Source organism: Anoplophora glabripennis, unplaced genomic scaffold, assembly GCF_000390285.2.
Source record: "Anoplophora glabripennis isolate ALB-LARVAE unplaced genomic scaffold, Agla_2.0 scaffold770, whole genome shotgun sequence".
In the NCBI taxonomy this organism is placed as follows: Eukaryota; Metazoa; Arthropoda; class Insecta; order Coleoptera; family Cerambycidae; genus Anoplophora; species Anoplophora glabripennis.
The window spans coordinates 138,219-152,127 of NW_019417256.1; the positions used below are offsets into that span (position 1 = coordinate 138,219).

The following is a 13,909-nucleotide window of genomic DNA, read 5'->3' on the forward strand; positions in this document are numbered from 1 at the left end:
TAGTGATGGGAATAATCGAATGAATTAAATAATCGAGAGGTTACCATTCGAATTAATTTTATAATCGAATGATCATTCGAATGAATAATCGAAAGTTCACTTTGAAAATTTCCGGTCTATCCCAAATCATATGCGAAACATGTTGACGTTAGGTAAATGAATGACTGTCGCGGATTGGGGCATTTCTTCCATATTTCTTCGTTGCCAGTTGAGTGATTCAGCAGCATGTGTTTAAAATGAGTAGTCGCCGCCTAAAGAGGTCCATTGTTTGGGATTTTTTTGAAAAAAAAAATTATATAGAAAACATAATTTGGTATTATTTTCATTCATATGAATTTTTATCCCCGCTAAATAAAGCTCCCATCTAACCCCCCGCGATGCCACTCATAAAATTCCTGCATACCTTTTTTATTGTATGTCGGTGATATTCGATTGTCTCATCTATCCTCTCGGCCGTCTTATCTCGAGATGTTGTAGTTCGTTAGAGCGTTGGAACAATCGAAACATCTGCGCACTCGCTCGAGTAGTGCACGTATTAGTAACGCTGTGGCCACTGTCATTCGTATCCGAATAATCGAATGATTCTATATGACCACTCGAGATATCTCGAGAGATTTTCATAATCGATATAATCGATAATTTTCATTCGAGTAGTCCCATCACTATTCAGAATTTCAGAATCTGAAATTCAGATATAAAAAATAAAAACAACTGAAACTGAAAGTAACTCTAGGAAATGCAAAATAAATTATATAAAATCATTATTAAATAGTCAAAATTCAAAAAATGTATAGAAACAGTTACATGCTTTGTTTTGCTACAGCAAGATAATTTCTATACGAGATGAGTGAAAACTGAAAATTGGAAATAAATAATTGTGGTAAATGGAAGTACAGAAATTTCAAAAATTTTCTTAGTTTAAAAAGATTAACACAAATCAGATTTTGAGATATAAGACAATATTCAAGAATGACTGCAACAAACAGAAGTTATGAATAGATTGATCCTTTATAATTATAGATTCTATTGTCAAATGATACCTAAAACGAATAATAGGTTAATGGATATAAAAACATTTGTATTTTTGGATATTGAAACAACAGGATTACCAAGAATGGAAAATAATAAGACAAAAATTACTGAACTCTGCATGGTAGCTGTAGAAGCAAGTCACATACAGCTAGGTGTATTTCCACGAGTACAAAATAAACTAAATGTGTGTTTTAATCCCTGGAAATTAATATCAACGGAAAGTGAGAAAATGACAGGTACATTAACTAAAAACATACTTAGTGAGGTTTATATAGTTGCAAATTAAATTTTTAAAGATAAGTTGTGAAGATGTGACACTCGTCCAAATAAAATTAAATGTGGATACTTTTTTTAACCATATGGCATGCACATCTTTAGATTGTTTTATACATCACAGATTAATATACAGTAAAGCTCAATTTGTGTAAGTGTTCATACTACTACCAATTACTTTCAAATATCTAAGACAAGATTGTTATTCATAATGAAATGCTATTTAATCTGATATCAGGCATTCAACTCGTAGATTAAATTCAGGCTAAGTACTATATAAGCACTTGTTGATGTGCTTTGGTAAGTCTAGTAAATCGCAACGTGATCTTTATCTTAGATAACGGGGAAGATATGAATTTGGAGATATACTTAGGCCAATCGACAACCTTGGAGAAACTCTTTCTATGGCAGTGCCTTTTAGTTATTCAGAAATGCATGAAAAATAAGGTAGAAATAGTGGCAAACCCAACCAAAGATGTTCTTAAAATGATCAACAAAATAATTGAGTAAAGTCTGAGGAATTCTAAGACTATGGAGATCCACGATATACCTGTGGTTGGTGGCCAAAAAAAAAATCTACTTATTGCAACAGCATATCTTATAGATTCTGGAATAAAATAAGATGTATGGTTAATGTTGCAAATAACACTTTTGTTCACTAGTACACTCCGTTTTATTAGATACTAACAATAATTTACCAGTGCCTGCGGGCATCTGGAAAAGGTTCACTTGTTGGACTGCTTTTCTATTAAAAAAGACGAAACCACAAATTTTGTATCACTATACTTATTCGAGAATTAACAATATTTCCGAAGGACAAAAATATTCAGATTATTTAAAAAAATGTATTATATAATTAGTATGTAGTGTCTTTATATTAAATTATTTTCTTCCATTTACACTTAATTTTTTTTTGTTTCAGGTCTTTCGAATCCGATTTTGGAACATCAATCTAAATTTTCATCTGATACAATAAACACTATAAACTGCTTTTTAAACCATAATCAGAAACCGCTATGTTTTGTTGCTCACAATGGAACTTATTTTGATTATCCTATTTTACAAAGAGAAGTGGAAAAAAGCGGTAATTCTTTAATAGATGATATAGTTTGTATAGATTCTTTGCATATGTTCCGGCAACTTCACTATGAAGAAGAGAATGTTGCACAGGTTGAGACGACTGCAATGCCTAGTTGTCTTTCTTTAAGCATAGAAACAACGGTTGATGAGACAGAGGACGGAGGTAATACATTACCACAAAAAATCCTTGAGGCCAAGAAATTAAATGAAACGACCCCTAAGAAACAAATGGTAGAGACTTTTCCTTCTATACCCAATCCTGCTAAAAGATTAAAACTGATGTCTTCTAAAACAAATACAGATTTTAAGTAAGTATTAAAAAAGTTAATTGCTATTTTTAATAGTTCTTAAATATTTTCAAAATTTGGATTCTCTCCCAATTTTTAGTTTTCATGAAAATGGCAACTAACATTTCCACAGATGACTGCAGGTAAAACACTGCTCATAATATGGGTTTGAAATGCAAGGCATTGAAATAACGTATAATTTAATAAACAAGCTATACCACAGAAACCAAGTAGTACAGTCATTGAAGCTTTTCACCTCCACATTTTTTGAAACTGAACCGATCGACTTGAAATTTGGCAGATAGTTAGAGAAAAGATCAATGAACATTAGTGACATAGCGTCGATTGACGCTTCCACCCTGTTGGGGGTTGACACCCCTTCTCGGGGGTGGAAATTTTTTTCCAAAAATAACGCTGGAAATCGATAGACAATCAAATTGTGAGCAAAAAATATTTCAAGAATTTTTTCGAGATATTAATATTTTTTTAGTTATTCACGATTGAAAACTTGTAATTTTAAGTGAAAAAAAGACAGTTTTTCAAAGTATTTTTCGCAAATAACTCAAAAACTATACATTTTATTAAAAAAAGTGTAATGAACAAAAATGTAGCTTATAAATAAACAAATAAAATCGTTTTTTAAAAAATGTTGTACATCCTATATAAGCGAAATATGGTTAGTGGAAGGGGACTTGTAGTGGGGGGAATACTCGAATCGATGTATTCAACGTCAACTAACGGAAAAAGGATTAATTTTACGTGTATAACGCTCCAGTTTTTGTAGTACTCAAAAAGACCTTCAAAATGAGCACTTATAAAACTTAATTAGAGCAAAATTGAAGGAGTTATCGTCAAAAACAGATGGGTTGCTCATATTTTTTAAGGAAAAATGAGCAGCAAACGCTGTACCATTTCCATCAGAATTAAAATTAATCGTAGACCCTTTACAATTAGTTTTGTTTTAGTGTTTTTCATACGATTCTGAAGTTAGACCGGTTTAGAATGCGTATTTTTTTAATAATGTACGGTAAAAGTTGAAAACGTGTTTTTCATTATTCAAAAAAAATTGCCTTATTTATATAATAACTCTGAAACTATGAAAGGTACATAAAAAATAATAGACAACAAAAATGTAGCTTTTTTTCCAATAAATATTTTGCTTTATTTTATTCCTATAGCATAAAAAATAAAGGAGATATTGCCGCTTGAAGTATCAATTTTAGTGAAAAAACGACGTGTCTCGAGCCTTTCAATCCTTTCCCTTTAAAAAACGAAAGACTTAAAAGGTTTTAGGTATATGCAAACGATCTTACAGCTCTTGAAATCATCTTTAAAATGCTCTTTTGTAGGATACTATAGCTTCAAAATTAACCAAGTTGTGGTAAAAAAACCAATGACATTTTTTCGGAGCATAATAGGCTATATATTTTTCATTAATATTGGTAAAAGGGTAGCTTATAAGTGTTGAAAATGGCAAAAGTAAAATGTTCTTTCATAAACAATATAAGGGAATTTTTATTTTAAATGATTGCACAATTATAGCATATCAAGATTTAAAACGTAATTTTTTATCATTTTTGTCAATACAGGGGTGGTTTTTAGGGGTTGAAAGTGAAAAATTCTTTTATTAGCTATAAGGTAACTTTTATTTTAAATAATTGCACGATTTAATCATTCCAAATCTTTAAAAAGTAATTTTTTATAATGATTTTTTGCATAGGGGTAGTTTTTAAGGGTTAAATAAAGGCCCAAAAAGATCAAATATATCATAAAACATGTTCGAGAACATGAAACATTATTTAATCTTTGCGCTTGAACAAGATTTTTATCAATAAAATGCTTAGAACTTAATTTTTTCAATTTTTTTCACTTAGAGGTAGTTTTTACCCCTACAAAACAAAAACCGTCAATCGGGCTTATGTCACTTTTGAACTTGAGCCTAAGATGAGCCTTATTCTAAATTTTGATGCAAATCCATGCAGTTTCAAAGAATTCGGAGGTTACAGCTGATTTTCAGCTTCAATGACTGTACTAAAGGTATTGTTTTTATATTTGATAACATTTTGTGTGATTGTAACCTCATATCCAATTTAAAAGCCATTGATTTCTGAGGTATAATTTAGTTACATATTTTTTAATTTTTAATTTATTCCAAATTTCAGTATCAGCTTTAAATTATCTGATATTTATACTAGAATGACCAAACGATCACCAATCAAGGAGCATCAGGCAGAGGGTGACGTGTTAATGTTGATTACATGTGCTGCAACGCTAGGAGAAAAATTTGTAAATTGGGCAAATGTTAATGCAAAAAACTTTTGTGATATCCCTTCAATGGCACCTGGAAAGAAAATTGGAACGTAGTATTATTTAAAAATCTACAATAACGGTTGTTGAGCAATCAAAAGTGTAGATTCATTTACATGTTCCAAATCTTGATAATATTATACTTCTATATATTCTTCTATTATAATGGGGAAAGAAGTTGATACCAAAAGTATTAAAATTGGGGTAGAGAAATTATCAGTCTTTCTATAAAGTTTATGATTGTTTTGCATATTTGAATTTTCATATAAGGTCATAAGAAAATTTTTCCTTAAACACTTTTTTGCAAACATATTTGCGATTTCTGATAAAAATTCAAATATTCAAATATAAAATTACAGTAATTTCATAAATTATTTCTCGAACTCAGTATTCTCCTTATTCGAATAAAAGATCACTTTATACCTAATAAAATAGGTACAGCGAAGCGCCAAATAAATCATATTTCTTGGTATATAGAATCAGTAAGATTCTCCTTGGAAAAACTTATATTAATGTAACTATTGTAACTGATTGTTCATTTAATGTGTTCATTTTTAACAAAGTGATACTATATTTATATTTATATAAGTATTTTATTAGGTTTTTAAGATTATATATACAGAGTGACCCATTTGAAAGCGGGCCACCCTCATAACATTTTTATTTATGGAGCGATTTTGACGAAATTTTGTTTGAAATGTAGAGGGGGGAAAAGTGTATTTTGGGGCCAAGCGCCGTCCAGTTCTTTTTTAAACTAAGGCCTACTAGATCACATTCAGAGGCTGAAAAATCCAGAATCCATATTAGCGATTTTTTTAGAAAAAATCTGCGTACGCCACTGGATTCGGCGTCCCCTGAAATGGATCTGTACCAAATTTCATGAAAAAATATTCAACATTAACGATTCTGCGGCTAAATTGCTGTCAAATTGTTTATTATGCATAAAGAAACTTTTTATCTAGTAACCCATGCGATAATAAATCAATCACAACAAATATTTAATAACACGTTTAATAGACATCATTATACCAAAATACAATGAAACAGACAGAAAAATGAACGAGAAATTAACATAAAATTTACAAAAAATACAATAAAATAAAATTAACACACATGAATTAAATTAAATTCTGGAATTTTCAACTAAATCTCCATTTAATTGAATGAATATTTTTGTAAATGTTGCCTCTCCTAGATTTTTTTTATGGGGGTTCATTAAAGAAAAAGTTTACTACACTCGTCCAATGAATGCAGAAGAACTGCGCGAAAGAAGAAGATAGGCATGCGCTGAAATTACAACACATCAATTGTCTAATGTTATGGCACACATTCAAAAACAATACAATAAATGCATTCAATTAAATGAAGATTTAGTTGAAAATTCCAGAATTTAATTTAATTCATGTGTGTTAATTTTATTTTATTGTATTTTTTGTAAATTTTATGTTAATTTCTCGTTCATTTTTCTGTCTGTTTCATTGTATTTTGGTATAATGATGTCTATTAAACGTGTTATTAAATATTTGTTGTGATTGATTTATTATCGCATGGGTTACTAGATAAAAAGTTTCTTTATGCATAATAAACAATTTGACAGCAATTTAGCCGCAGAATCGTTAATGTTGAATATTTTTTCATGAAATTTGGTACAGATCCATTTCAGGGGACGCCGAATCCAGTGGCGTACGCAGATTTTTTCTAAAAAAATCGCTAATATGGATTCTGGATTTTTCAGCCTCTGAATGTGATCTAGTAGGCCTTAGTTTAAAAAAGAACTGGACGGCACTTGGCCCCAAAATACACTTTTCCCCCCTCTACATTTCAAAAAAAATTTCGTCAAAATCGCTCCATAAATAAAAATGTTATGAGGGTGGCCCGCTTTCAAATGGGTCACTCTGTATATATATATACCTTTATTTTATTTTGTTAAACAATTATCATAAATAATTCAAACATTTTCAAAATTGCAAATTTAGGTATAATTTCTATCGATTTTATCTCATAACACCTGTAGGCCAACCAATAGAGATTTTTTGGCACACTTACTGCACTGCATAAAAATGACATTTTAAAAAAAAATGTCTTGAAAAATAATGATGGAATCGTCTTACTCTCAATAGGACTTTTGTAGAGAATAAAAAATCCTATAAAATGGTTTTTTATACGACCCGATCAGTTCACTTTTTTACAGATAAAATCCGGAAAAACCTCTAAAATAGACGTTTTTTCAAAAATTCATAACTCCGTCAAATTTGAAGCTGGAAAAACAATCTTGCGGAAAATGACATAATAATATTTAGTTTAATTATGCGCAAGATGGTTTCTAATTTAATTAAGTAATTCTCTAAGACAATTCCATCTTTATTTTTCGAGATATTATGAAAAAAAAAACAAACAAATATCATTTTTTGCATTTTATTGTTTAAAAAAAAATTGTTCACGACTTTGCTGGGGAATTCACATGGGTTTTCATTTACTAAGTATTTTTCAAAAGGAAATACAAGAAATTTGCTGTAATATTCAAGTGTAAAAACAGCCTCTTTTTTCGCTCTATTGGTTGGCCTACTGAGAGCTTTTAACTTTCAGGATTGTTTCTTATGACATTCTTATGACGATTACATTAAGATTTTTGAAAATTAATATATAAAAAAGTAACTGTAATGCAAAATAAATATGATTTGATCAGGACTTGAAGCACTCAATATAATACAGGGTCTCTTTTAATTTGACTGCTAAACTTCTACAGGGCCTTCCTTAGTTAAAATTATCACACAAAGTTCAATTGAACTAGGGGTCAAATGTGGATCACTATTTTTTAACAAATCGATGTTGCGCCTTAAATGTGTAGTGCATAAGTGCCACACCATTCGCATTCACTGAACTGAACAGAGGAAACCACAGTCCGTACAATATTTGTCGAGATAGAATTCCAAGAAAAGAATAAGCCAATAAAGTTCTGTTATCGGAAATACCGTAACAATTTACCGCGGCAGGGGTGTACCTTGAAATTTTCCGCGTTATTTTCATAATATTAAAATATATACGGTAAATATGTCTAAAGTAGATTTTTCTTTGACTGGGAATTAAATTCCTTTTATTTTTCACCTCCATTGATTTATTTTAATAAGAAGTTACACTGGAAATGCACAGGATGATACACTTACAAAGGAACACTCCTTCTGTATCTGCAAAACACAGTATGCACTGCAAACTGCTACGGTGAACGCCACACTGCCAATGTCTTTCTACCTCCGGTGTTGAATGCGGTTAATTCCAAGAAAGTGACGCAGGGGCCAACAAATATCGTACGGACTGTAACATACTAAGCTTTTGTATCAGAATCTGATTTTGCTTCAATCTAAACTGGGAAAGATGTCGTAAATCATTTTGTAAAAAAAATATCACCGTTTTTAATACCTAATTAACATAAATTAGTATTTTTTGCTATTGTATATTCTCGACGATTATTTTGTAATATACAGGGTGATTCACAAATGGTGACCAAAAATGAAACCTCATAATCTTTGGTGAATTATAAGGCGAGTCTTTTCTATAAAGTTTTTATCTAGAACGCTTCGTTAAAACGATACAGGATGTTAAAAAAAAATTTTTCTAATTCTTTTAAATAATTTTAAAAAAGTAGTAAGTGAAATACTTTGAAATTGGGTACATGTATTTATATAAACATTGTCCAAAATCTGAGAGCTTTTCTTAAAATTTACATGCTCCAGAGGCGGAGATACAGGGTACCGGTTGCATATTTTTCTAAATAAAATAGTACGCCACTGCTTTACGGTAACGACCATAATATTTCCGGATTTGTCTTTCAATTTTTTACAAATTACTACCCTTTTATGTTTCTCGAAAAAAACCCGATTTTTGAGTAAAACTTAAAAAACGAACTGAGAACACTTCGATATTGGAATATACTTTTTAAAATTACATAGTGGGCTGTAATAGGAACTTTGACATTCTGAAGAGTTAGAAGAAAGAATAAATAATGCTTTTGATCAGATTCAAACAACAATAAATTTCGAACAAATTGCATTTTCGTTACAAAAAGATGTCGGGCCTGTGTTCTTGGAAGTGGAGATATTTTTGAGCATTTATTCAAATAAAATCATTAAAATGATGACGAATGTTATTAATTTTTTTATTCAAATAAATAACTGAATGACTAGTGCTTGTCATGTCAATTAACTAAATGTGTTTTCAGTTGGTTTTTAAGTTTTACTCGAAAATCAAGTCTTTTTTTTGAAAAACAAAGTAGTAATTTGTAGAAAATTGAAAGAGGAATCTGAAAATATGGTTGTTACTGTAAAACAGTGGTGTACTATTTTATTTAGAAAAATATGTCACTAATACCATGTATCTCCCCCACTGGAGCATGTAAATTTAAGGAAAAGGCCTCAGATTTTTGGACAATGTTTACATAAATACATGTGCCCAATTTCTAATTATTTCACTTCCTAGTTTTTATTATTTAAAAAAATTTAAAATATTTTTTGAAGTTTAAGACCCTGTATTTTTTTAACGAAGCGTCCTAGATAAAAACCACAAAGTACCCTGTGATAAAAACTTTATAGGGAAGACTACCCTTAAAATTCACCAAAAAAATAGGAAGTTTCATTTTTGGTCACCATTCACCCTGTATAATAGTGCAATGGGCCAACCTTTAATATCCTACAAACAGCATCAGAACCACCAGCGAAACGTGATAGTTTAACTGGTTTAGAAAATATAAAAACAAATTGCTATCTTTAAACTGCTATCATAAATGAACTTCTCGTGTTAATTTTGACAAAAGAAGAATCTAGGAGTTTAGCAGTCGATTAAAGGGATCGCTTATTTGACAAAAAACTTAGATGGAAATTTATTGTTTAGTTATAGTTAACATTATGTCGAGGTCTTAGTCTCGCAAACTTAAATCATAGGGACTGTCGGATACTAAGACCTTCATAGTTGTGACCAGCTTAAGATTTTTTATTTAATTTTTAGGGATGTGATCATTTATTTATGTCAAACTGATACCTCTTATAAATATGAGTCACACAATAAGTATAAATAATAATCGTAGTGTATTCAAAAATTAGAAACCAAAGAAAAAGTTTTTATACTTGGTAGTATCTAAGGTTCAAAATTAAATTGTATGTGATGTAAATACTTTGACTTAGCATGATGTCATTCATATTGCGGCTTTATTTGTGAATGGTCCTAAACCACATGAAAGATGTTTTGAATAACAAGAGCACAAACGCTGTTAAATAATCTTGAGGTTAAATTATAATAATTTGGCAAAATATGTATACCTATCGTCAGCATTGGTTTTTTTACATGTTAAGGGTTACTTAAGTTGAAATTATTAGTCCAAGCATTATAGAGAAATGCTTACAGAAATTATTACCTGGACAAAAAAAATATGACCGTATAGAAAATTAAATTTTAAATTGAGTTTCTTGTTCTTTAAACTCGATCCAATATGGCGAACATGGTTAAAAAAAATCGCAAAGTTGAAAAAAACGGTTTTTCTAAAATAACTAAAAAAATATAGCACGGATTGAAAAATTTTAAATGAGAAAGTTGTAGGTTTTAAAAAGATCTATCGACTGATTTTTTGAAAGTATCGATTGCTTTGTTACTTTTCGAGATATATCGAAAAAACCGTTAAAAATCTTCTCTTTTCTCTTCTTCTATAACTCGTTTACATTTACGTGCCCATATTTGCTATTTACTGCAAGCATAGCCCGCGGCAAGCCAAAAAAGTACATTTTTGAAAAATTTAAAAATATTAATTATTTTTCGAGATATATCGATTTTTTGAAAAAAAGGCGCTCTCGAAAATTGGCTAGATCTTCTCAGCGGATAGCCCTACAGTAACGATTTTCGGTTTATTTTCTTCGTAAAGAGTTATATTATCATGCTGTTAAAAAATGTTGACGATTTTATTAATTTTAAGGATCAAAAAATGACTGAAAAAGTTGCACTTTTTTTGGGTATGTTTTTTTCAAATAACTATTTCAATTTTTATTATTTTTTTGTACTTAATCTGGGGTAGCTAAACACGAATATTATAGCATTTTCGCCTTAGAAGCAAAATAGACCCGTAAATGTTTAGTTTTCTTTCTTTAAAAGTCATTTTCATAAAATAAAAATTGAAATAGTAATTTGAAAAAAACATACCCAAAAAAGTGCAACTTATTCAAAGTCATTTTTTGATCCTTAAAATTAATAAAATCGTCAACATTTTTTAACAGCATGATAATATAACTCTTTACGAAGAAAATAAACCGAAAATCGTTACTGTAGGGCTATCCGCTGAGAAGATCTAGCCAATTTTCGAGAGCGCCTTTTTTTCAAAAAATCGATATATCTCGAAAAATAATTAATATTTTTAAATTTTTCAAAAATGTACTTTTTTGGCTTGCCGCGGGCTATGCTTGCAGTAAATAGCAAATATGGGCACGTAAATGTAAACGAGTTATAGAAGAAGAGAAAAGAGAAGATTTTTAACGGTTTTTTCGATATATCTCGAAAAGTAACAAAGCAATCGATACTTTCAAAAAATCAGTCGATAGATCTTTTTAAAACCTACAACTTTCTCATTTAAAATTTTTCAATCCGTGCTATATTTTTTTAGTTATTTTAGAAAAACCGTTTTTTTCAACTTTGCGATTTTTTTTAACCATGTTCGCCATATTGGATCGAGTTTAAAGAACAAGAAACTCAATTTAAAATTTAATTTTCTATACGGTCATATTTTTTTTGTCCAGGTAATAATTTCTGCAAATTTAACGTTAATCCGTGACAGAATGCTTGGACTATATGGGGTAATGCCACACTACAGGCTGGAAAAAAGGTGATTTTTGGGAATTTTCAAGAAAAAATCTATACTAGATATAGTGTCAGGAACAAAAAGGCTTTATTGTACATCTTTTCAGGTAGTATTGTGAATTTTTTCAAACGATTTGGATTTAAAATGGCGGCTGTAAGTGATGGCACGCAACGTCATCTTTTTTTTTTCAGAGAACTGTATGGCTGGAAAGGTTTCGTACTAAAAGCTAGAGATCATCGTAGGGAAATTAAGAAATATTAATAATTGTTGATTTAGTGAACATTCAAAAAAATTATTGAAGACAAAAAATTTTTCATTAAATTGTTAATAACAATGAAAAATTGTTAATCAGTCAAAAAACCCCTACAATGTTCCCTGCATTATGTTATTGTGAAGCTTTGTACAAAATTCCAAGTCGATTCGTTGAAAACTTTTTGAGTTACGTTTCTGGCCAATTAAAAAAAATGGATTCTTCAAAAAGTTGTTGCCATTCAGCATAAGAAATTCATTATAATATGTATACTTTCAATCAGCAATGCTTGTCACCGTATAATTGGCCTTCTACAGTGTGTCCCAAATTTCATGCAACAAAATTTGGTTACAGATTCTTAGGACAAATTTAGGGGACCCATATTTTTTATTTTTGCCAAGTGGCCCCCTCTTTCGGAGTTACAGCCCCCTGAATTCTACCCCTAAGAATAATCTTTTTTTATATCTCAGAACCCTGTTGTACGAGAATTACTAAATTTGGTACACAGGGGTTTTATGACATGTGAAATCTGATGACGCTACGTTTTTTGGCGGGGAACACCCTTAAGACAATTTTTCGTGGGCTCCTTTGGAGCTAAAAAAATTTGGTTACATATTTAAATTTCTTAAAAATTATCAGTCCACTAGAAAGCCATTAAATTTAGAAACTATTTGTCTCTTTATAATTTTTTCGTAAAATGCAATGTTTTCGAGAAAAATGTCAAAATGTGATTGAAGGCATATCGTGATTTGCCATTTTCCTCAAAAACGCGTTTTACGAAACAAATATCAAGAGATAAAAAAGTATCTAAATTCAATGGTTTTCTAGCTAACTAATAATAAAAAAAAAATCAAATTTGCTACCAAATTTTTCTGGTTCCAAAGACAAGGAGGCCCACGAAAATGTGTCTTAAGGGGGTTTTTCGCCAAAAAGCGTATCACTGTGAGATTCCACATGTCATAACCCCTGTGTACCAAATTTAGTGATTCTCATACAACATGGTTTTGAGACATAAAAAAGACTTCTTAGGGGCAGATTTCAGGGGGCTGTAACTCCGAAAGAGGGGGCCAGTTGGCAAAAAGAAAAAATACGGGTCTCCTAAATTTGTCTTAAGAATCTATGACCAAATTTTGTTGCATGAATTTCGAGACACCCTGTATATTGATATTTCCTTTATCCTCTTTTCTGCTCGATTTGAAACTGAATCTGGCATCTACAATAGTTAGCTAATGTACACGTTCTTACGAATTACAATAAGCACTCCTGCAGCTTGCTGAGAATGGTTGCAATCCACCTCAAGAAACTCGTGTTACCACCCAAAGCTTTTTTCTATATTCTTTACATAAAGCATTGTTTAAACCGCTTATCTAATAATGATTTTTTTCAAAATTCAAGAGTGGCTTTGCCCCTCAAAGGAAATATTTTTTCTGTAACTATGAAAACCAGATCTCTTTTCAAAATTTTCAAAAGAAGGAACGTTATGTTACGGACCAAATTACATGCAATATAGATAGATTATGCAATAAATTTACCAAAAAAATAAAAATAACGACCTTCTTTAGGAAAACCTAGCGTTGCTGTAAATATTGTCTGGAATAATGTCACTTCCACTTATTGAATTAATTAATTAATTAAAGAATTGAAAATAGGCATAAAATATTCCTATATGTAATTTTAGCCATTGGCATAACATTTTTCTACTTTAAAACGAGGCCTGGTCATGATAACATTACCTCACTGGAACTACATTTTATGTTTATTGATTTAACAGTGATAAAAATATTTTCTTTAATTTCAACTTAAACGTCCTGTCACAAATGTAGCAACTTTGGATTCCGGTATATTTGA

The 13,909-nt window shown here is 30.4% G+C and overlaps 1 protein-coding gene across 2 annotated transcripts; it reads left to right on the forward strand.

The window, feature by feature from the left end:
- The first annotated feature begins 796 nt into the window (after positions 1–796).
- LOC108913597 (three-prime repair exonuclease 1) lies at positions 797–5,280 on the forward strand. Of its 2 annotated transcripts, none has more exons than XM_018719162.1 (3): positions 797–1,268; positions 2,228–2,693; positions 4,835–5,280. In XM_018719162.1, exons 1-3 carry the CDS (start codon positions 992–994, stop codon positions 5,034–5,036), a joined length of 945 nt encoding a protein of 314 aa, XP_018574678.1. In that variant the 5' UTR covers positions 797–991; the 3' UTR covers positions 5,037–5,280. The 2 variants fall into 2 exon arrangements, with proteins under 2 accessions (XP_018574678.1, XP_018574679.1); XM_018719163.1 differs by having other exon boundaries at positions 4,868–5,280.
- Positions 5,281–13,909: the final 8,629 nt, after the last annotated feature.

What these genes read in the sequence shown, in the direction of transcription:
- LOC108913597 (XM_018719162.1), top strand. Translation starts at nt 992, where the DNA reads ATGAATAGATTGATCCTTTATAATTATAGATTCTATTGTCAAATGATA. An exon ending in GGAAAGTGAGAAAATGACAG is followed by an intron (nt 1,269 to 2,227) that starts GTACATTAACTA and finishes TTTTTGTTTCAG; the next exon opens with GTCTTTCGAATCCGATTTTG. An exon ending in AAAACAAATACAGATTTTAA is followed by an intron (nt 2,694 to 4,834) that starts GTAAGTATTAAA and finishes TCCAAATTTCAG; the next exon opens with TATCAGCTTTAAATTATCTG.